We start from the raw sequence: 25,894 nt of genomic DNA, 5'->3' as shown, positions 1-25,894 counted from the left end.
AAGATATGTATTTTGAAGAATGTCCCAAAAACCAATGACATCCATAGATGCCAATGGCTACTTGTGTCCAATATTCTTCTAAATAACTTCTTTTGTGTTTAACAGAGGACTGAAATTCAAACAGTGGAGCGTGGAGAGGAGTAAATCATATTTGGGTGAACTATCCCTTTAAATAAGAGGTTTTGGTGTGATGGAGTGACTGAGGGTGTTTGCACATGTGTGCCTGTGTGTCTTGATGTTTGTGTTGGAGACGCCAAGCAAACAAGCAGCAGCTGTGAGCATGTATGAGCATGTCTGTCCTGCTGAAGTTAAAGCTTGCGTTCAGGATTGCGGAGGGATGAATTTCTCCGTAGAGAGTGTCTCACACAACACAAGCCCATCCTCACACTGCTGTCAGGCCCGTGAAACACGAGACCGGCAGAAGCAGCTCCAGCATCTCTATTTCAACTATTCAAGCCTCAGTTGGGCAGCATGTGGGTGATGTTTCTAGAGGGAACGGGATTTAGAGGATCGGGTTTAGAGCAGTCCTTTTCAGAAGAACGGCTTTGAGGCATGAGATAGATGTGCATAATACAGAGTTTCACTCTTTTTTTTGTAGGGATATCAGCAACCAAATCAATATGCGCTAATAAAGGTTATATTTAATGTTATCGTAATCAGTCTGATAACAAAAATAGACCGATATCTGAAAGCTGATAACTTATGTTTTAATTGTGCTGGGTGAACCTCTTCATGCTTGCTAGCTGGCTTTTTTCTTAATGTTTGACTGGTATTTTGATTTTGGTTAATGTTCAGTTGCTTGTGGCAGTTTTTTTTTATCAAGCAGTAGATTTTATGTATTAAAGAAAGCAGTAGAGGTGTGAACCTACACTGGTCTCACGGTTCGTTTACGATTATTATGCCATCGATTTGGTTCAATTGGATATCTCAGTGAATCACGGTGCATTGACGATGCTTTCCATACACAGTTTTATATTTTCACAGCAATTCTTGTATTAAAATGTATAAATATTAGGGCTGTCAAATTATTTAAAAAATTTACGTAATTAATCACACTTTTTATGTAATCAATCATGATTAATCACGAAACTTAATTAATCACGAAAAGCCGTATTTATTACATAAATAAAAACAGGCATTTAAGTGCCATTTGAATTTCAAAACAATCAATGCCAATAACAAACAAAAATGATTTCCATGTTGGATTCTAAGTGGACTACAAACACACACACACACACACACACAATGCGCGCAGTACAACGGACCCGGTGAGCGAGGGAGGGATCCCTTCAGATTCATCAACACGCATGATCGCGTTCATCAAATTTGCTTAAACTAAGCATTCTAAAGTATGGCTGTATTTTACAAGCAAAGATTCTGACAGAGGATCGTGAATCAGACACTTTACAATAGGGAGGGAAACAAGAGGGAGTAGCAACATGCCAACAATGCGCCTTAACACACCTCTTTTCTAGACCGGAATACCCGTAAGTCCACAAAGTGGTGCAAATGGATTTACTATTTAAACAACGTACCACAAAACGTGAAATTTAGGCTTTTGCTGGTCTAAAAATAGCAGCAAATTACGTCAAAAACGTGTTGCGCCTTATTGCGCCAGGTGTATGATAGGGCCCTAAATGTGTTTGCCTTTTGTTTTTGCAATCATGCAGATAGAAAATGAATAAAAAAAATCATTTGTGCATTTATTGGCTAATATGTCAGCTATCTGCCTCCAAATCTATTTATTGTATCGGTAAAAAATGCATATTGGTGCATCACTACTTTTTTGTTTAAATTAGAGACAACTTCATAGGTTGTTATGGGTTAAGTTACTTGAGCTTCTGACACAAATATATATTATAAAAGCACTGTATATATTAATGAATTTATTTGAATAATCTTCTAAAGGGTCGGTGACATACTCATGGAGACTTGTATTATTACTGGATGAATCACTGTTTTTAAATGTATCTCTTGAATGAGTAAACCAATTAATTTTTTTTTATGGTTAAACATATTGGCTGTCTAATTATATAAAACCAATATGTTTAAGCAATTAAATTAATGTGATTGGCACAACCTAGTGATCCAAATAAAGTACATCAAGTAACCTGATGTACATTATTTTGATCACTGCATTGGATATCATTGTTTATATCTGAACCATGAACTGTTACACCAGTACTTCTGTGAGTAATTTAAATGCTTGCATCAGAAATAATTCCCTGTGGTCAAAAAGACTGAACTGGTTTCATAGCTATAAATGTCAGCAGATTTCTCTGGGTCAAACGTAGATTTGACTTGCAGTTGCACTTGTTAAGGGTTAAAACAGACCAGGAAACCGCAGTCATTGTTCAGATGGGTTTTTTCAGTAATACAATTGTATGATTATGAGTAGAAAAGTCTGAACTGTGAGATTTGCATAAAATAACAGTTGCAGTTTCTTATTATTTTGTTTTGTTTTTTTTGTTTTGTTTTGTTTTTGTTTTGTTTTGTTTTGTTTTGTTTTGTTTTGTTTTGTTTTTTTTTGTTTTTTTTTTGTTTTTGTTTTGTTTTGTTTTTTGTTTTATTTTATTTTGTTTTTTGTTTTTTATTTTGTTTTTTGTTTTGATTTGATTTGATTTGATTTGATTTGATTTGATTTGATTTGTTTTTATTTTATTTTATTTTATTTTATTTTATTTTATTTTATTTTATTTTATTTTATTTTATTTTTTGTTTTGTTTTGATTTTATTTTATTTTGTCTTTTGTTTTGTCTTTTGTTTTGTTTTGTTTTGTTTTATTCAGAAACAAGCTTCCATTTAACTCTTTCTAAAAAGGGTAACTTCGCCCAAAAATTGTAATCTGTATGAATTTCTGTCTTGTAACAGATGAGAGACACAAATTTGGAACAGCTCAAGTTAGTAAATTGATGACAAAAGAAGGTCATTTTTGAGTGAACTGTCTCTTTAAGTTGAGATTGTTGACACATGTTGCCTGATGAAGTTAGCTAACAGGTTCTTACCTTGAGCTTCAGTGTTATGTAATATTTCACAACCACAGAGATGGTTTAACATGATACTTTGATCAGTTAGCTGTGTGTCGTCTTAGCCTAGACCTTTTGGCCGCAGTGTGTCAGAGACGGTGTTGTGTGTTGTGCTGGGCTCTGGCCAAATCATTAGCATTCAGATGGCTCCGTTCCCCTCAGATTCAGCCAGACCTGTATAAGGCTGCATGTGCGTGTGTTTGTACCCAACGCACATATGGGTAGCATTTCAAATATGCCAGTTATCCTGTAGGCAAACACATGGAATTTAAAATCCCTGTTGTGCCGCTCATAGCTTAACTACATATGGCTTTACTATTAGTCAATATGGTCTCATATGGTGTCTTTACTATTAGTCAATATGGTCTCATATGGTCTTTTTACTAGTAGTCAATATGGTTTTCAGTGGCAGATGATGGTGTGAAGATAAAATGATAAAAGTGCATGTGTATAGTCTAGAATTTGACATAATTTATGTTTGTTATATGTATATATGTACTATAATTTGTATGTACAGTGCTCAGCATAAACAAGTACACCCCATTTTGAAAATAAATATATTTATTAAACAAAACAGGTTTATTAAACAGATATGTTTATTAAAATAGTATTTTAGTCACAGAACATCTTTAGAAATGGAAAGAAAATACAATTAAATTCATGCAAAATATTGCGAAAATGAAAATTACAAACTACATTTCAAACATTTTTAAAAAATTTTTTGCTTTTCTTGATTTTTGCAATTTTTAAATAGTTATTTAATATTTTTATATAACATAAATTTGATTGTACTAGATCTTGAACCATTATTGTAAGTTATTTTGTTAGAAAAGCTACAGATTTGGCTTCAGTACTGACTAATACAATGTATATGCACAAATAAAATATTGTATAGCTGCCTATAGAAAATAATAATTTAAATTAGAGATTTAGGAGGTTTGTATTGCTGAGCACTGTATGTACAAGTTTACATACTGTTGTTAACCATACATAAACAGTTAATTATTGAAATATATACAAGAGGTAATTATTTTATTCGTTCAAATTAACCTTTTTTTAACCTTTATGTGTGCGTGTACTTAAATACACATAAAATTAAAATGTGTCTTAAGTTATTTTTACATCATGTTCATAATTATGTAAATTAACATTGTGGCAAATTTTGAATGATGTAATCTTTCTTTTGCATTTCACATATGTTTGCATTAAACAAACGTCATACATGTACATAACAGTAAGTCAACTAATAACTTAATAACTTATCCGATTTAAGGTAATTATTTTAATTGTTTTGCTAACTTTCAAGCTAGTATTGCATATTTGTAATGAAATACACAGAAAATCTATCTATCCATCCATTAATCGTTCTATCCATCTAGTGTTCTATCGTTCTATCCATCTATCATTCCATCCATCCATCCATCTATCCATCTATCTATCCATCCAGCGTTCCATCCATCCATCCATCCATCCATCCATCCATCCATCCATCCATCCATCCATCCATCCATCCATCCATCCATCCATCCATCCATATGTGTCTGTCTGTCTGTCTGTCTGTCTATCTATCTTCATAATTATGTAAATGAAATTAGCATTGTGGCAAGCTTGTTAATATATTAAATTAAAATACATATGTAGTTTTACATTCCACATATTTTGTTTCATTAAAAGGAGATCATACATACACAATTTATTTGCAGTAAGTTAAAGAAATCAACATAACCTTGGTTAAATTGATAACTAATGTTAATTTCCCGAAAGCCATAAAATCTCCAAGGTGAAAAGTTCATTTTGACTGCTTTCAAAACATTTATTCAGCCCATTGTTTATGTCTCCGGCTTTTCTAGCTTCTCGGTAATGTGTAATGTGTTAGGTAATAATAGAGATGACGTGCCACCAGAGATATCAATCATTACAGATGGTGTGATAAATGTGATAGTAGGTAGCCAGTGCCCTGTGTGTCACATTACACCACTCTCAAAGAGGAAGGAAAAGTCTTTTAGCTTTGTACCTGCATATGACTTCCTGCACACAGCAGAGTATCACTAAAAGAAAACACATTGCAGAGCAGTGCAAGGTGAGCCAACGCCAACCCTATAAACCACACAGACTCGCTCACTAATCCCCCATTGGATGACACGGCTGTCACTCAAGGCTTGAGTGGGCGGGAAGAAAGGGTTTAGTCCTTATGTCACGGTCACATGGATTCTCATGCGGTAGAGACGAGAGGCACAGCAGCGCTCTAGTCAGTCAGTCAGAAGCTCAGCGTTTACGTCCAAACCTGCACATGCTCCTCTGACGCTCCTCTGCATGGCCACTGAGCCTCAGGATGTACTTAATGATCACAGCAATGAAAGGTATAAGGATTTTGAAGTTTGCCATATGTTTGTTTGTGCATGAGAATGTTCTTGTTTCTGTAATGTTTTGATCCCTTTTTGCATGTATAATGTGCTTCCAGAATGTCTGTTTTGCATGTTCATTTACATGTTTTGAATGGCAAATGGGATCTTTTGTGATTTGTTGTTATGCGCACTGTGAAACATCATGAGAAATTGCCCTGAGCTTAAGTTAATAAGTCAGCAAGTGTGTGATGTGATGCGATGCGATGGCGTCTTTCTTGACAGCTCATACATGGGCAGCCATGTTGGCTGTTTGGCATGGCATGGGAATGTTGCCATGCTGGATGATTGGGGAATGTTGTTCCACTGACCTATTTATGGCAGGCAGGGGTGGACTGCCATAGGAGCGCCTAGCTGTTTATTCCACCAACGGCTGTGTCTTACTTAATCCCCCCACCCCCTACTCTGATTCACCATACACACACACACACACTCACAGGCAATGCAAAGTCTTGCTGGCAGCTGTCATTATCTATTAGCGATAAGGTATAGGGCAGTGGAACATCTGTGCGAGCCTCCGCTGCTTCTCTTTCAGAGAGATTAGAGATTATTTCGGCACATCTGACGCATCCTCCCACACTGTTCTACAGATCAAGCCCAAATGTTTGGTCGTCGGTGATGTTTATTGTCTTGTTGTGAAAGTGCCGCTCTTTTCCTTTGGCTGACCCGCTGACATCAGGACCAGAGGTTAACGAGATTGAAGAGTTTCGCCCTGAGTAGACATGACGGGATTGTGAATAGAGCAAACTCATGGAAAAACATTGGGTTAATATAGGCAGCCAAGGGTTAATGCTCATCCCATTAGTGATATAATTGTGGTATCAGGATGCTTTTTGGTTTAAATGATCGTATATATACACTTGTGTGTTTTAAATTGTCGCTCTTGTTCTGTTACAACCACTCTCCAATTGGAGGGTCTATTGGTATATGTATGGGCTATTTTTGATCTTTTAATGTAATGCTGGAAAATAAGCTTACGAAATTCAAGCATGAACGCAAAGGCAAGATGGCGGAAAAAATATGGAGATTTCTGAAAGCAGAGTTTAAATCTCGTCTTGCTAGTGTGCTTCAAAAACACGTTCATAATGTTTAAGAATTAGGTCAGTAGGCAGAGGGTACTGTAGGTGGTCTTTTGTGCCTGTTTGTACGCAGTCGACTACGTGAGTGTGTATACCATGAAAGCAATCCAGCCGAAAGCATTTTGACGATGACTGGAAATCTTTGGAGATGGAGAAGCTTAAAATATTTCAGAAACTATTTATACTGTATGTGTATTTATTTAGTGTTACACACTTGAGATGGGATTGATGAAAGTGCATCTCAATACCAGGTGTAAACTGGCCCTTTTTGAGAGTCTGTGAGCTGGTGTATGTTTGGGCTAGGTATATTTTTATCAAATATTAAAAAATAGACATGACAAGTTTACATAGAATGCAGATTGAGACAGCAGAAAAAAATATGGAGAGCAGAAGCCTTCGTTTTAGCTCTAATAGTAGAAAGACCATGCCAAATACTGTTGTTGTGGTAAAATCAGCACTGTTTTTTAATGCTTTTTCTGCTTCAAGCCTAACTTCCCGTTTCAGATGGCTAAGTTTAAACCCCATCTGGTTGGTGCACTTCAACAATGCATCCCATAATGTTTAATAATTAAATTTAAGTAGGCTGCCTTTTGTGGCAGTTTAAATGCTTGTAATCATGGAAGAGTTTACCGTATGACAGCAGTCAGATCAAATGTGTTTTCCTCTGAAAGTGGTCAAATGTGGACAAGCTTGAAATGAATGAACAAAAATTCATCTTGTTTAAATGCATCACATCGCAACTTTATGTTTTGTTTTTTCACCTTAAAATCAAACTGTGCTTGGTTTCCCAAAACCATCGCTAGCCGACTAAGATCAAATGTTCCATCATTACTAAGATAGTTCAGCGATTCATGTTTCCCGAGTCCAACATTCGCAAACAGCATTGCAAATTTGTGAGGTTGGAACTACACCTGTGGTTAGAAGCATAGTATCTTGTTGTGTTTTATTTCGAGTTATCCCCCTTATGCCCTTACACCCAACATTTCACCATCCACTTTCAATTGTTTTAAGAGCTTAAAATGTTCTTGCTCAGATTTGATGTCATTTGCTCTCAAAGTTATTTTTATTACAGTTTAGTTTAACGATCTTCCATTTGACAATTGAGGTCTCTTCTTGAATGCAGCAGACTTTTATTATTTACATTACAAGCGATAATCTGGTACATTTCTGAAGATTGGAAACACATAACACACATTATAGTACATGCAAAAGGATTTCATTTATATTTAAAAAGTAGGCCTATCTTTACTGCCTGCATACAGTGTTCAGTGTATATGAGTGCACCCCTCACAAATCTCTCTTTTAAATTCATATTTTTAATAGGCAGCTATACAATATTATGTTTGTGCATATACATTGTATTAGTCAGTACTGAAGCCAAATCTGGAGCTTATCTAACAAAATAACTTATGATAATGGTCCAAAAACTAGTGTACTCAAATTTATGATATAGAATTTTTTTTTTTTTTTTTTTAAAGAGGACAAATCAAGAGAAGCAAAATATATATATAATTTTTAAATTTCATAATTTTGCTTGAATTTTTTCTGTGACTAAAATATTATTTTAATAAATATATCTGTTTAATAAGTCTGTTTTGTTTGAATGCAGCAAAACTCTTTGCCTATATTCACTGAGAAATGGATCAAAATATTCAAATTTCAAAATGGGGTGTACTCCATTATGCTGAGCACTGCATATGCAGAATTTCTGCAGTGTTTTGAGTGTAATGTCAGATATTTTAAAAGTAAATCAAATAAAAAAAAAAAACATGGCACTTTGTACAGTGTTATCTCTGAAACCAATTGTAATATTTTGGACAGCAAAAATAAATGAATATTTTTGATGCATATCATTGTATGGCCAAATAACTGGTTTGTGTATGAGACTATGTTTTTGTGAGTGGTGTTATGTTTTTTTTTACAATAGTAGGAAAATATGGAATATTCTCAATAATATGTGTTAAAGAAATTAAATTGTGTTTTTTTTAATTAAGCATGGAGGAAAAAAGATATGCCAAAGCAAGCAAACAAGCTAATTGTTTATTACTGATATGGATTAAATATAACTTATTCGCTCACTTTCCTTGGTTTATTTCCTGCTTTATCATCAGTCACCACAGTGGAATGAACCGGCAAATTCTCTGGTAATTTTTACACAGTGGATGAAAAAAATTTAATTAATTAAATATATATATATATATATATATATATATATATATATATATATATATATATATATATATATATATGTATATATATATATATGTATATATGTATATATGTATATGTATATATGTATATATGTATATGTATATATGTATATATATATATATATGTGTATATGTATATGTATATATATATATATGTATATGTATATATATATATGTATATATATATGTATATGTATATCTACAGTGCTCTGCATATATAAGTACCCCCCCCCCCCCTCACAAATCTCTATTTTAAGTTTGTATCTATAATAGGAAGCTTTACAATATTATATTCGTGCATTTACATTAGACTAGTCAGTACTGAAGCCAAATCTGGAGCTTATCTAACAAAATAACTTACCATAACGGTCCAAAAATCTAGTACACCAAAATGTAAATGTTGTAGAAAAATATTAAATACAAATTTTAAAAAGGAAAAATCAAGAGAAGCAAAAAAAAATTGAAAATTCAGTTTTGTAAGCTTGAATTTAATTGTTTTATCTTTTAATTTCTAAATATGTTCTGTTACTAAATATTATTTTAATGAATATATCAGTTTGATAAATCTGTTTTGTTTAAATGCACCAAAACACATTGCCTATATTCACTGAGAAATTGATAAAATTATTCATTTTCAAAATGGGGTGTACTCAAATATGCTGAGCACTGTATGTGAGGGGTTGTAGGCCCTTAGAATGATCCTAACTTACCCCCTTTAGCAGCGCCCCTGTGTACTGTGTTTGGGAAAGCACCCCTGGCTGTTTTCAGACTGCAAAGTTTAAATGTCATCTGGATGATGGCTGTTTGAATGCATTCAACCACATGAAGCTTTACACTACCCAAAGCAATCCAGCAAAATATGTTTTCGATAACCTGTGGAAGACTCCAAACATGGATGAGCTCAAAACATTTTGACTCTTTCGAGTTTTACAGAGCAATGTTACCACACCTTTAGCCATGAATGTTAATTGTGTAAAAAACGAAAGGGCTTGGTCATCATTCATTACCAGCCCTTACTGGAGCAATTTCATTTTTAAGTGTTTGGATTTCACTCTGATTACAGATAATGACATAATGAATGAACATGTATCGGACTAATTAGAAGATAATGATATAATGTCTAGGTGTTTGCAGAATGCTTTTATGTTTGATGGTTCGGTTCAAGACTAATATGCGCCACGATGTTCTTTTCTCCTTTGTTATGATGGAGTGTTTATCTCAACCCGATGTGAGTCAGTGTTGTCAACAGATTACGGCAGCCCCAAACGGTGGGAGGGAAGGGGGAGGGAACGTGTATGTATGTGTGTGTGTCTGCGAGTGTCTGTATTGTAGTTATGTGTGTGTATCATTTGCAGACTTTGACTTTGGTTGGGCGCTGTGTTTTATGTTTCCTACTTAGACAGCATATCAGCACTTTCACACCGGGAGAGAAACTAAACATGCTAAAACCACAAGCTCTCACGAGGAGGAAGCGACACAGAACAAGAGAGTCTTAGGTGTGAGAGTGTGTGTTTGCGGATTATGGTCCACACTTGATTGGTCTGTTGGTGCTCGTCTGTAAAAACTGATTCCGAAAAGATTGTTTGGTGTTTATGCAGAGATGTGGCTAATGACCACTTGACTAAATACTTTATGCAATATAAAATACTAATTATAGTGTATGTTAGTAATGCATCTGATAAAGAAATTGAGATTTGTATATACGGTATCAACAAAATTCATTCATTCATTCATTCATTCATTTTCTTTTCGGCTTTCTCCCTTTATTAATATGGGGATGCCACAGTGGAATGAACCGCCAACTTATCCAGCACATGTTTTACGCAGCGGATGCCCTTCTAGCTGCAATTCATCTCTGGGAAACACCCACACACACTCATTCACACACATACACTACGGCCAATTTAGCTTACCCAATTCACCTGTACCGCATGTCTTTGGACTTTTGGGGGAAACGGGAGCACCTGGAGGAAACGAACACAGGAGAAGATGCAAATTCCGGCATCACTCCCTACTGCGCCACCACGTCGCCTATTAAAATATAATACATTTAAGATTATCATATTTTCAGAGTATATTGATACAATATAAATGTATCAGTGTTTGTACAGATCAATATATATCAAGATAAAGGTAATTATTTTCTAAAACACAGTTGAAGGTAAAATTATTAGCCCTTCTGTGAAATTTGAATTCTTAAATATTAATTTTCAAATATTTCCCTAGTCCCGTTTTTTTCAACACATTTTTAAACATAATAGTTTTCAATTTAAACATTTCTAATAACTATTGTTTTTTTTAGCCATGATGACAGTACATAAAATTAGAAAAATTATTTTGTAAATAGTACTCAGTTTAATATGCGATTTAAATGCGGCTTAACAAGGTTAATTAGTCAAGATAGGTTAATAGGTGCATCATAAATCGCATACTTGTGCACAATGCTATGCTATTTTGTAGTATAAATAGTGTCAGTAGTGCGTTCACACTGAAAACTCTAAAAAGAATGAGCAACGGATGATTCAACCGTTAAAATGAAGTGTGGAATATTGGACACTTCACGCACTCAACGGCCTCTGCTTTGCTCAAGTAGTGTAAGGGTGGAGCTTTCGAGCACTCATGTTGGATTACTTTATTTTGGAACGTGATCACAATATTCTCTTACGAGGGTGATTATACTGCCTCCCGATGGTGAATATGGTTATACTCATGGCAGGTATTATTTGATAGTTTGGTCATTTATTTCGCTAGTTTAGCAACCGTGAAACGTAATCTGGGAAACGGTTTGAATTTCCGCTTATGTTTGTGTTCCATTTGGGATGACACTACATTCATACTATATACTATGCTATTAAGTGTGTAAGTGCATAAGTACATAGTGCATAGTGTATAGTGTGCCATTTGGGACTCAGCTAATCAGTCAAGTCATTGAACAACAGTGGTTTGTTGAATAGCCAATCGAAAAAAAAATCTTTAGGGAGCTAATAATATTGACCATAAAAATGTATTCTTAAAAATGTTTGCATGTTCTCCCTGTGTTCATGTGGGTTTCCTCCGGGTGCTCCAATTTCCCCCACAGTCCAAAGACATGCGCTAAAGGTGAATTGAATAAACTAAATTGGCGGTAGTGTATGTGTGTGACTGCAGGAGTGTATGGGTGTTTTCCAGTGTTGGGTTGCGGCTGAAAAGGCATCCGCTGCGTAAAACATGTGCCAGATAAGTTGGCGGTTCGTTCCTCTGTGGCGACCCCTGATTAATAAAGGTACTAGGCCGAGAGAAAAATGAATGAATGAATGAAAAGTGCATTTATTTCAGCCAAGCAAAAGAAAAAAAAACTCCAGAATAAAAATTATATAATAGGAAATACTGTGAAAAATGTTCTTAATCTGTTAAACATCACTTGGGAAATATTTGAAAAAACAATGAAAATTGGAGAGCTAATAAATTTGCATACATACATTTTTTTTTTTGTTCAACAATTCATTCATACATTAAAAAATGGAGGGTTCCACACAATTCATCCTTTGTGTCCCAACTAAAATCAATTCAGTTTATCAAATTTACGTGGATTGAACATAAAACAAAGTTGATCCAACGAAGTTGATCCAAAAAAATCTGTAGAATTGTGTTGTTTTAGCTCATTTTAATGAAGTAGCAAATTTAATTTTACAGCAACATTTAAGACAGCAAAAAGAAGCAGTCATTCTATACCGATTTTCAGTTTCACAAAGGCATTTCCTTCTGTTGTCCAAATGAAAATCCCAAAAGGCCATCTACTGTATCATCACACTATTGAAATGAAGAACGTCCACCACAATCAAACCTCCTTCCCCCATCCATTGTAATGTGCTGCACAAATAATGCATCCACAATCCTCATCTGTAAATGGCCTTGATGAGCGTTTCTTCTCTGTTCTCTGAAACAGCAGCTTCTGCGCTCCGCGTTCTTGCATCAGCGGCACCTACTGCTGCAAGACTCTTCAGCTGCTCTGGGAGAATCAGCCTTTGATGTATTAATCCATAATTCAGACCAGATTAGCGTCTTGTGCTTCAGAGTAACTAATTACTGCCGATTGGTTTTACATATCTAATGAGAGCGAGCGAGGATGCCCTTAATGAATACAGCAATGCAGAACCAAAGGGGATTAGCCCTTTCTGTAATCATGAGAAAATAGTCAATTCTCAAAAACTGATGCCTTTGCAAACAGAGCCGAAAGAACGTGTCGTATGTGACTGAGAGAAAGAAAGAAAGAAAGAGAGAGAGAGAGCGCTCTGATGGTGATGAGATGCGTTTTACTTTTTCATCCTGTACTGTATGCGCCTCAGGGCTGCCGGAACGACTGCATCGCTCTTCTCTAAATGGATTTCTCCTTCTGCTTTATTCCCCCAGCACCCCTTTCAACAGCACACCATCTCTGCATGCTCTTCCACAACCAACCACAGTCCAACTGTGGTCCACTAATGGCACAGAATCCAATGCACACAGACGCCATCACCATTTTGATATTTACCAAAAGCACTTGGCAGATAGTGAATGTATTTTACGTAAATGTATATAATATTTAAAAATAAATTCACTTGAGTCAAAGTACTAAAGTTCTTTATTATCAATGTGCTTAGACCAAAAATTAAAGTTGTTTTCATTTACTCATTCTTGACATACTCTTCTACTATGGATGCCAGTGGTTTCTGGTTTCCAACATTCTTCAAAATATATGCTTTTGGAGAGTTGGGAAGAGGGCCTTGAGAATATACATGCATGCTCAATTAACGTAAGACATAGTTTAATTCAATTTAAAACCCTGCATACTTATCTAAGGAGAAACTGCATAAGATTTTCCCTCCGGTATCTCCACTCTGTAAGAGGTGTAAAACAGCAGAAGGATCCCTAACCCACTTAATATGGTTGTGTCCTAATTTACAAGAATATTGGGAAAATATATTTTAATGTTATTTTTAAAGCCCTCCAAAAAAATCTTGAACCATGTCCACTTATAGCTGTTCTTGAGATATTTAGTAACTTAGCGATGTTTAATAAATATGAAAGACAAGCCATGTTATTTGGTATGGTAATTGTCAAAAGGGTGATTTTGAGAATGTGGAAAAATGAATCTGTACCTAAATTTGGTATGTGGGGTAAACATGCTTGAGGATAGGAGAGGATGAGATGTATCAATAATGATGAATTGGAGAAATTGAATAAAACCTGAGGACAGACATTAGAACACTTTAATGCACTGGAAGAAATGCAAACATTACTAAGTGACCCCTGTCAATAACATAGTTATTAAAGATTGAGTGTAATTGATATTCGCTATTCATATGTGAAATGTTTTTAATAATGTGCCCAAACTATTATTTGACAATAAAACTATGGATAATGCATTTTTTTTGGTAATACAAGAATAATGTTACTGTATAATTACTTTTATTTATGCATTAGCTGGCCAGCTAAATTATACTTTGCTTTCATGTACATTTTTTCCCTCTGTGTTCTGTTGTTTGGTTGTTCTGTCATATGTTAGTGTTTTTACGTATTGCATTTTATATGTATTATTGTATTGCTTTTTTGTTTTTTTCTCTTCTATATTTTGTTGTGGTTTTGTTGTAGTTTTACAAAATGCAAAGAGCACATAAATGAACATATGGAAAATAAATATATATATATTTATATATAAAAGTTAAGAGTCAGTAAATGATGACAGAATTTTCATTTTTGGGTGAATTATCCTTTTCAGAATAAAAACAAAAAATAATTTACTTAGGAAACGTACAATATTTTAAAAAAATTGAACATTTATGAGCATTCAATTCTGTTGTTTTTACGTTTAACCTGGATATTTTAGTCCCACTTCTTACTGTATATTAAGTGACCTAAACTACTGTGTACTTGCATTTTTAAAAATGCTATGTAGTTGTTGAGTTCATATTGTATTACATAACATGAAGGGTTAAGGTTAGGGACAGGTTTGGTGGTGTGGGTAGGTTTAAGGATAGGTTAAGGTGTGTGGAATGTGTCAGCAGTGTAATTATAAAGGTAATTACATGAATTAGTTATAGATGTAATTACATGCAGGTGTTATTAATATATAAGTACAATGTAAAAAAAAAACATTTATGTACACAAAGTGCATTGTACCAAATAATGAATTTAAATGTAAGTAAACATTAGTTAAAGCCACTTAATGTGAAGTGGGACCCAGTCAGACATGTGGGCTTAAACAGATCAACCTTTTACAATTGAATTACTTCACAAAAAAACAAAACTGTTCATGAGCTAAATGTGATTTACGTTAAGAAATTAGAAAATTCAGCATTAAAAGCTGAAATTTGATGCTCGTCATCCATTTCAGTAAATCGTTCGCCGGAGACTTGCTCAGATTTGTTTGAGTTGTAAATTGGAGAATCACTCTAAACGAATCATATGAATCAGTGAATTTATGAATCAGACATGCTATTGCATCTCTATGCGGATTACAGGTTCTGCATGTCGAAATAATATTTTCATTTGCAACATTTATGAAATAAATAGTGGAGTAGAAAGTACAATGGTTTGTTTTTTGAAATGAAGTGTAGTAAAACTGTCGTTCATGAATTAAATGAGATTTACATTAAAAAATTCAGCATTAAAAGCTGAAATTTGATGCTCGTCATCCGTTTCGGTGAATTGTTCAACGGAGACTTGCTCAGAATGGATTGTTTGAATTGTAAACTGTAGATTCACTCTGAAAGAATCATCTGAATCAGTGAATTTATGAATTAGATATGCTTTTGCATCTCTATGCGGATTACAGTTTCTGCATGTGGAAATAATATTTTCATTGGCAACATTTATGAAATAAATAGTGGAGTAGAAAGTACAATGGTTTGTTTTTTAAATTGTGGTGAAGTAAAAGTAATACAGCTGACGTTCATGAGCTAAATGTGATTTACGTTAATAAATAAAAAAATCGAGCATTAAAAGCTTAAATTTGATGCTCATCATCTGTTTCAGTGAATCGTTCTCCAGAGACTTGCTCAGAATGGATTGTTTGAATCAGTGAATTGTAAACTGTAGACTCACTCTGAACGAATCAGTGAATTCATGAATGGGACACTCTGTTGCATCTCTAAGTGGATTACGGTTTCTGCAGGTCAAAACAACACTTTCATTTGGAACATTTATGAAATGTAGTAGACTTTAAAGTACAATAGTTTTTTTTTTTAATGTTAAGTAAAAGTAATAGTTTCCTAAAATAAAACTACTCATAAAAAAGTACTTGTTTGTAAAAAAGTCTGTGTGAACTGAAAGTTGCATAATGTTTATTTCAGCACTTCATGCTGAAACTGAATATTGATAAGGGGGCGTGGCTTACTTTTTGTGCATCATTCCCTCATAGCAACTAATGGTAAGAGGGGCGTGGTTAAGAATATTGTGGCTGAAGTCCTAAAAAGTACTTAAAGAAAGACCACCACTCCAAATGAGGAAACAAACGGTCAGACTTTAATTGAATTTTTTTTTTGTTTTTGTAACTTGATTATTTGTTCACCTAAAGAATAACAATGTGCGCTAGCAAAACAAACATTGTAAATTTTGATTTCACACAAACTTGAAGATGCTTAAAATTAGACTAAAATACAGTAGAAAACACTGTAAAAACGTTTAGCTACTGTCCAGCATTGACCACATGGCTGTTGAGAGAGGATGTCACACTGTAGTACACAAATGGATGTCGGCTGTTATGAGAGCAGATTGTACTTACAGATGATGTCACTCCCGTGGGTGATTTCGAGTCATTGCCATTTTTTCTGCTTGAATAAATGGAGTGTTTTGTGGGGGGTTTTGTACCGTGTTTTGCCGTAGCTAAAGCCTGAGGTTACTCTCTACACAACAAACCTCAAGTGCTGTTCTCTCTGCATTAGCTGACTCAAAGGTCAGGAGCTGTGGAATTAGCCTTGATGTGATTATGCTCTCCACTAATCAGTTTAAAGGAATAAAAGAGTGTTTTCAAGGGTCAAAAACACATGTGCTTTACCAAACAGCCTTATTGATTTGAGAATTATAATAGTTTTTGTGTGGTTAAAGACCTCTGAGAAAAGGCCTTTTGAGTGTTTTCGCAATAATAAATAGAAGAGGAATAATATAGGAAAAAGTTAACTTTACGTAGAGTTGTGCAATATTTTATTGTCAATGATATTATTGCAATTGTTGTTTTGACCTATAATTAAAGTTATGAAAGCATATTTATAATTTTAAAAAATTCCCTCGAGCTTTTTCATAAGATGAATGAATATTCTGTCAGCATTTACTCACTCTTGTTTCAAACTTGTTTGAGTTTCTTCTGATGAACACAAATTAACATTTTAAAAATGTTGGTAATCAGTAGCTATTTATAGTATATTTATTTTAATTTTGTTATTTTTTATTTGCCAATGGTTACTGGTTTCAAACAGTCTTCTAAATAGAATATTTTGTGTTCAACAGAGAAAACAAATCCATTACAAAATAAAGTACTTTAAATAATGTTGTAAATTAGTAGCCATCTATAGTATTATTTAATAATTAATTAATTAATTTATTTATTTATAAAAAAATTTTATTTATTACAAAATAATGCAACTCAAAAATGTTGTAAATTAGTAGCCATCCGTAGTATTATTTATTTATTTATTTACATATTTTTTAATTATATATTTATTACAAAATAATGTACCTCAAAAATGTTGTTAATTAGTAGCCATCAATAGTATTATTTATTTATTTATATTATATTTTATTTTTAATTATTTATTTATTACAAAATAATGTTCTTCAAAAATGTCGTAAATTAGTAGCCATCAATAGTATTTATTTATTTATTCATTTATTTGTTTATTTATTCATTTATTTATTTATTTTTATTATTATTTATTTTATTTTTAATTATTTATTTATTGCAAAATAATGTACTTCAAAAATGTTGTAAATTAGTAGCCATCCAGAGTATTATTTATTTATTTATATTTTCTTTTCTTTTCTTTTCTTTTTAATTATTTATTTATTACAAAATAATGTACTTCAAAAATGTCGTAAATTAGTAGCCATCAATAGTATTGTTATTTATTTGTTTATTTATTTATTTTTTGTCAATGGCTACTGGTTTCAAACATTTTTCCAAATAGCATATTTTGTGTTCAACAGAGAAAAGAAACCCATAAAGGTTCGGAGCCACTTCACGATGAGTAAATAAATGAACTTTACCTTTTAAGAAATTTCACATGAAAAATCTCCCTGAAAAAGTCACAGCCTGAGTGTGTTTGTAATGTAAATGGAATATTGATTTTATTCAATAGTTTGGCTAATAGGTAATACTGGGTGAGTTACAGTAGTTAAAACTGGCATTTAAAACAATAACCCGGGTTCAGGCACAGTGTGGAAAAACGTATATGACATATTCCAAATAAGTTTCCCAAACAACGTTTTTGATAGAACAGAGGCACCAAGTCTGATGCAATTGGCTCAGAACTGTTGCTGTGCTGGGGATGTTGGGTTGCTCTAACAAACAGAGCAATGTAACAAATCTCAAATGCCTCTACATGTTAAGAAAATATTGCAGCATAGAGTGTTTTTGTTCTGAAAGTGTCTTTCTGTCTCTTTGTAGCTCAGATTGAGAGTATTCCCTGTAAAATCTGTGGAGATAAATCATCAGGGATTCATTATGGCGTAATAACCTGTGAGGGATGCAAGGTAAGACAACCAAAACACACACACGTCTCACAGTCATGTCTAATCAGAAGGATCACAGAAAATTGGTCTTTTTTTATAGTCAGTTTTTTTTTTTTAATTAGGACTGTCATAATCATCATTGGAATCACTACTGGTTAAAAATTTGAGATCAATAAGATCTGTAATACTTTTACATAGAATGAGCTGAACAAAATAAGCTTTCCGTTAATGTATACTTTGTGAGAAAATAATAATATTTGGTTGATAAAAATCTTAAGTTACACTTTATTTTAAGGTGACGTAGTTACTTTGTAAGTCTTAATTTAACTACTGAGTAATGTTAATTAATTATGTCTACTTACTATATGGTTGGTGTTAGGTTTAGGGTTTGTTATATGTAATTGCAGGGTGTTTGCAGGGTGTTCGCAGGGTGTTCTTAAAGTCTTAAATTTCAAAAGCAAATATTCAGGCCTTAAAAAGTCTTAAATTCACTGAAACATTGTGTTGTACTGTATGTCTTAAATCACTTTAAACAGGTCTTTATTTTCCTCTGTCCAAGTAAATCTAGCCATTCCGACATCCATCCAATCACCAACAATCCATCACCAAAATCAGGGGCAAAAAATAAAAACAATTACACAGTTCCTCATCATAATAATAGAACAATTTATCCCTTTGTTAACCTCCATTCATACACAGTCTATTTACAAACGTAAGGTGGAGTAGACATTAGGCATGGGACGCTAACCATTGTCAAGGTATACCGCGGTTTGGAAAAGTCAAGGTTTTAAAACCGCCAAAATTTTCCGTAATACCATTTCTAAGGTATGTGTAAGATTTTTTATTTACAATTTTTTGTTTGTTTTTTAGTACAACAGTATCTTCAGCAGAAAAAATATCCAAAGATGTTTTAAATTGTAAAGAAATCTGTGTTTTGGAAACTAATGAAGACAGCAGAGGTCAATGATTCATTTAAACTATTTAGCCTGTCATGTTTACTGCTCCAAACTGTTATAAATCTTTAAAAAAAATAAAGCATATTGTTTTCAAAGGGAAAAAGTTTTTAGTTTTTTACCCAGACATTTAAAAAGAACAGATTTTAGAGCAGTGAGCACAATACCAGGAAACTGTGAAACCGTGATATTTTTATCCAAAGTTATCATACCGTCAGAATCTTATACCAGCCCATGCCTAGTAGACATACTATTTTTAAATAGGCATGAAACTTAAGGTGTTAAAACAGAAATGTTTTAGGTTGAATAGAAGTTAAATGATAAATGTTAGATGATAAATATAGTTTTTAACAATGTTAAAAAAAATAATAAATGAAATAAATATAAATATATATATAAATACATATAAATAAATAAATATATGTATGTATGTATGTATGTATGTATGTATGTATGTATGTATGTATGTATGTATGTATGTATGTATGTATGTATGTATGTATGTATGTATGTATGTATGTGTGTATGTATGTGTGTATGTATGTGTGTATGTATGTGTGTATGTATGTGTGCGCGCGTGTGTGCGCGTGTGTGTGTGTGTGTGTGTGTGTGCGTGTGTGTGTGTGTGTTTTTATATGCGTGTGTGTGTGTGTGTGTGTGTTTTTTGTTTTGACACAATGGCCCAACTAGCCATTAGAAATAATCATTAGTTTTTAGCCCTGTATAAGTCTAAAATTTAATTCATAATGGTCTTAAGTCTTAAATTTAACTTTATAAAACCTGCATAAACCCTGACGTGGGAAGGATTCATTGTAAATACTATAGTAATTGCATGAAACATGTGTAACTAAGTCATCTTAAATTAAAGTGTTACCAAAATCTATTTGAAAATCTGGAATCTGGGCGTTCAAAAATGATCAAAATACGGAGTAAATCACCTTGAAAGTTGTCTAAATAATTGCTTAGCAATGTTCATTGCTAATCAACAATTTTGGTTAAGATTTATTTACAATTTATCTTCTTTTTTTCATTTTATGTCTTCATAAACCTTTACATTTTCACTTAATATTCTAATGTTTGGCATAAATGGAAAATCCATAATTTTAACCCATACTATATATTTTGGACCCAAAATATACCTGTGCACTCTAAGTTTTGTGGTACAGAGTAGATCACTGACACCAAACTGATTGTGTTCATTATTATTAACACAATTATAGACATTTCAAACTTTTGTACACAATTTTCAAATCATTCAAAAAGTCAAATTATTAAACCCTAAATTATTTGCCATTTACACCAAAATAAAGATTAAAGTGAAAGCAGAGCGTTTTGCTTTCTCACTGCATGTCGAAGCCTCGTTTTCACTTTGATCTGAGAGTAGCATGAAGCAGCACAGAAAGTGCACGAGCACAGCAGAGAGCTCTAGAGGCATTTACACTTCATGCATTCTTCATCTGGAGCTCACATAACGCACCACTGCACTGGGGAGAAAGGCATACAGATGCACATTTCATGACATATTCCCTTATTTGGATGAAAATATGCGACTGCAGTCTGATGTGATGTCACCAGATATTACAATAGGCCATGTATTATTTAGTCACAGTTCTGATGGAGGAGTTATTAATTCAGTCTAAAACCTGCTGCAATGCAAGCATCAAAGCTGAATGTAGAGGTGACCTATGGTTATGTTCTCTCGCTCTCTCTCTCTCTGTCAGGGTTTCTTCAGGAGGAGTCAGCAGGGCACTGTGTCATATTCATGTCCTCGGCAGAAGAGCTGTCTGATCGACCGTACCAGCAGAAACCGCTGCCAGCACTGCCGTCTGCAGAAATGCTTAGCAGTGGGCATGTCAAGAGATGGTAGGCACTCAAAACTCGCAGCAGTCTGAGTGATGTGCACACGGCAGCCGGTGTGTCTAATTCTGGACAGAGTGTGTGACAGTAGGGCTTTTACTGCAAAAAAAATCTCATTCCTTTTCTTCATCGAAAATCTTTGGCTTGTGCTTTGATGTTTTTTTTTAAGAAATGGTATATGCTAATGTCTTCGCATGTATTAGAATACTTTGATATTTATATCAGTTTCATCTTTGTGGTCCTTTAACGCTAGGGTTTTCAGTGTTATACACGACACATACTGTACCACCTTATCAACCGCTATATATGCTAATATATTAAAGTAATTTGTACTTTTAATTTTTAAAGATTTAATGTATACTGTTAAAAACATATGTTATAAATGGGTCTAAAATATCATTTGAAAAACGTTGTTTATTACTATTGTTATTATTATTATACGTGTACTGGTTTATGTTATTTACAAGGATGCACAATTTTAGAATGATATGGGTATGAACTAGGAATACAGTATTAAGATGGTTTATGAAGACATGCTTTGATTCAAAATGCTTTAAAATCATACTTAATGGTAGGTCTGTGCGATTAATCGCAGTTGAATCTCAATTGCAATTTAAAATGTTGCGATTAGTTAATCGCAAGAGACTGCGATATGAAATACATACAGTTGAAGTCAGAATTATTAGCCCCCCTGTTTATTTTTTCCCTCAATTTCTGTTTAACTGAGAGAAGATTTTTTTTCAACACATTTCTACGTATAATAGTTTTACTTACTCAATTCTAATCACTGATTTATTTTATCTTTGCCATGATGACAGTAAATAATATTTGACTATATATTTTTCAAGACACTTCTATACTGCTGAAATTGACATTTAAAGACTTAACTAGATTATTAAGGTTAATTAGGCAGGTAAGGGTAATTAGACAAGTTATTGTATAACGATGGTTTGTTCTGTTGACTATCGAAAATAAATATAGCTTAAAGGGGCTAATAATTTGGATCTTAAAATGGTGTTTAAAATATTTAAAAAGTCTTTTTTTCTAGCTGAAATAAAACAAATAAGACTTTCTCCAGAAGAAAAAATATTATCAGACATACTGTGAAAATTTCCTTGCTCTGTTCAACATAATTTGGGAAATATTTAAAAAACCTGACAGAATAATATTAAAATTCAGAGAACATCCTGTAGGATTTTTAGAAGAACAAACTTTTAAAAAGTCAGCCACTGATATGCTGCAGTTTTTTTATTTTTTATTTTTTTTTAACTCAATCATACCTCAGACATTTTCATTTTACGAGCCAATTGAGTGAGCACACTTTCGTTCTGCCCAATCAGAATTGCACAACCAAATTATAGAACGCCCACAATAAAAAAAACAGGAAAAAAACAGGAAAGCACGGACAAGTGGGATGATGTCATTTGCCGCTTTAGAATCATTAGTAGATGAATTAATTTAATAAAACAGCATTGTAATATGGGAATATTTTGGTTTCAAAACCACGTAAACCAGTTCTCCACATATACAAGTGTGTGTGTGTGTATCTGTTATTTGAAAAAAAATTATATAGAACATGTAAGAGAGCAATTGAAAAGTATCAGTTTGTCAGGATTTACTGAATTTATAGGTGTGGGTTTTAGTAAAACATTAAAAAAAATGTAATCTATAAAGATCTGATAATATTACTTCCGAATTTCATGTACAGTGCTCAGCATAATTGAGTACACCCCATTTTGAAAATATTTTTTATCCATTTCTCAGTGAATGTAGGCAATGTATTTTGGTGCGTTTAAACAAAACACATTTATTTAACACATATATTTATTAAAATAAAATTTTAGTCACCAAACATATTTAAAAATTTAAAGATACTACAATTAAATTCAAGCTAAATATTGCAAAAAATATTACAACCTACAAAATTTCACCTAAATTTTTCAAAAATTTTTTGCTTCTCTTAATTTTCTTTTTTTAAATTTGTATTTAATATTTTTCTATAACATAAATTTGACTCTACTAGTTTTTTGGACCGTTATCATAAGTTATTTTATTAGATAAGCTCCAGATTTAGCTTCACTACTGACTAATATAATGTATATGCTCAAATATAATATTGTATAGCTTCCTATTAAAAATATGAATTTAAAAGAGAGATTTGGGAGGGATGTACTTGTATATGCTGATCAATGTAAATAAATTGTCCTTTGTGGAAAATTATTGTTTGTCAGAAAAACCTACTTTTTTTGTTGTTGTGATGATATCAGGGTTATTATACCAAATAGTTAAAGTTAAAAGTTAAAACATTGCTACTGTCTGAAAATTTTATATAAAATATTTGAAAACATGCCACTTATTTTGTTATTTTAAAAATGGGCAAAAATGTCATACAATTGCTTTATTTAAACGCATAAAAACCATCCAAGGACTTTGAGGACACCACAAACAGCACACTCAATACACAAATACACTTCATTGAACATGTACCTAGACATCACCTTTTTTGAAGGACACTATATACTGTATAGCTGCAGATTAACTACACTGCCGGTCTGGAGTAATGAAGCTGAAAATTCATATTTAAAATCACTAGAATAAATTATTAAACTAAATTATAAACTTTTGAGATATTATTTTATAGTGCAATAATATTTCACAATTATACATATTTATTAAATAAATGCAGCCTTGGTGAGCAGGAGAAACTTATTTTAAAACATTTAAAAATCATAATGACCCCAAACTTTTGACCAGTAGTATATGTTTATATATATAATGTCCGCCCATACACAACTCCTTAACATTTCTAATTTTGATTGTAATGGAATAATGTGCTTGTTTTAGCTTTAAAACAATAATTATTGTGAAAAGCACTATACTAATAAACCTGATTCAAATTCAATAACTGTAAATCACAAATGCATTTACTGATTTATTTTTTATCAAAATGTATACATTAACTTAACTAAATTTCTTATTTGCCTTGAACATGGTCCACGTCCATTTTTTTTGACCTCATAAGACCAGAAATGTTATTGTGAAAAGAAATTGTGAAGTGTTAGAGAGACTTTAAAAACCAATATGTGATTATAATGTGTTAAATGTGTGCTCACCCACAGCTGTGAAGTTCGGGCGCATGTCTAAGAAGCAGAGGGACAGTCTGTTCGCAGAGGTTCAGAAGCACCGTCAGCAGCAGCAGGAGGATAAAACTGGTGATGAGTCTGAGAAGAACCAGGAAAGTCAAGCTCCAGGAGAAGCAGAACCGCTCACACCCTCATACGCCCTGTCCAGCAACGGGGTCACAGAGATCCCTGATGACCTCAGCGGATACGTCAACGGCCAGACCCAGGAGGAGGGCAAGGCAGACTCGGCCATCGGGGGATTTTACCTGGACATTCAGCCCTCTCCAGACCAGTCGGGTCTAGACATGGATGGCATTAAACTAGAACCTGTGTGTGACCTCAGCTCAGACTCTGGCCTAGATCAATACTGCTGCTATAGCAATGGAGATGCTTCACCTCCTCATGATGATTTAGGTAACAGCAGGGTGTTATAAAGTTTTGTAAATGTCTTAAATCTCAAAAACTAAACTTTAGGCCTTAAGAAACCTTAAATTTACTAATATTTTGTGTTGGCTCTTTTTTTTACCAGGTCTTAATTTTCCTTTGTTTACTTATAGCTATCCAATCTGGCCAACACCCATACAATCACCAACAATCCATCTCAATAAAACTTTTTACTTACACAATATAATATAATATAATATAATATAATATAATATAATATAACATAACATAACATAACATAACATAACATAACATAACATAACATAATATAATATAATATAATATAATATAGGCGACATGGTGGCTCAGGGGTTAGCACTGTCGTCTCACAGCAAGGACGCTGGTTTCTGCCCTGGCTAGACCAGTTGGCATTTCATTTCTTTCCCCCCACAGTCCAAAGACATGCCCTAAATTACTGGGTTGCAGCTGGAAGGGCATCTGCTGCGTAAAACATATGCTGGATAAGTTGGCGGTTCATTCCACTGTGGTGACCCCTGATAAATAAGGGACTAAGCTGAAGGAAAATGATTGAATGAATGATTGTAATTTTTTAACCGTAAAGTTTTAATTATTTTCCTGACAGTAACATTTGTTTCAAAGTTCTCCATGTATTTACTGTATTTACCATGTATTTACAACAGGAAGCTGACCTGTTGTGCATACATTCAGTTTATTATAGTTTTTTTATACCTTTAAAAGATTTTTTAATTTTATTTATTTTTAAGAGAGGTTATGTTGAAAAAAGTGTATGTATACAACTGGAGCTTGCTTGTTTTGACACAATATTTCAAATATTTTTCTCAGAATTAACTCAAATATAACATTTTTAACTATTAAATTATTATTATTGTATTATTAAATTTATTAAATTATTTTAAAAAGTTTGTTTGGGCAAATAAATATAAATTCCTCAGTGTTTAGCCCTGCATGAGTCTAAAATTTCATTCATAATGATTTTAAAAATGTCTAAAAAGTCTGAAATGTAACCTGCTGAAACCTGTAGAATCCCTGAACAGTTATAAAATGTCATTTGCATAAATATATAAAAAATATTTATAAATATTTTAGACAAATGCCAATATTAAATAATTTAATATAAAGCTCCAATAGTTAACAT

At 33.1% G+C, this 25,894-nt stretch overlaps 1 protein-coding gene across 1 annotated transcript in view; it reads left to right on the top strand.

Moving 5' to 3' along the window:
* Positions 1–5,257: 5,257 nt before the first annotated feature.
* The window catches only part of rorab (RAR-related orphan receptor A, paralog b), a 33,873-nt gene continuing 13,236 nt past the window's right edge, over positions 5,258–25,894 (top strand). The window contains exons 1-4 of the mRNA XM_056461527.1: positions 5,258–5,386; positions 18,337–18,422; positions 21,076–21,217; positions 24,331–24,747. Coding sequence (XP_056317502.1) covers positions 5,359–5,386; positions 18,337–18,422; positions 21,076–21,217; positions 24,331–24,747 — 673 coding nt within the window. The 5' untranslated portion in view covers positions 5,258–5,358. The remainder of the gene's footprint in view (positions 5,387–18,336; positions 18,423–21,075; positions 21,218–24,330; positions 24,748–25,894) is intronic.

The sequence above is a fragment of the Danio aesculapii genome, chromosome 7, assembly GCF_903798145.1.
Source record: "Danio aesculapii chromosome 7, fDanAes4.1, whole genome shotgun sequence".
Taxonomy (NCBI): domain Eukaryota; kingdom Metazoa; phylum Chordata; class Actinopteri; order Cypriniformes; family Danionidae; genus Danio; species Danio aesculapii.
This window is presented reverse-complemented; position numbering and strand designations above follow the sequence as displayed.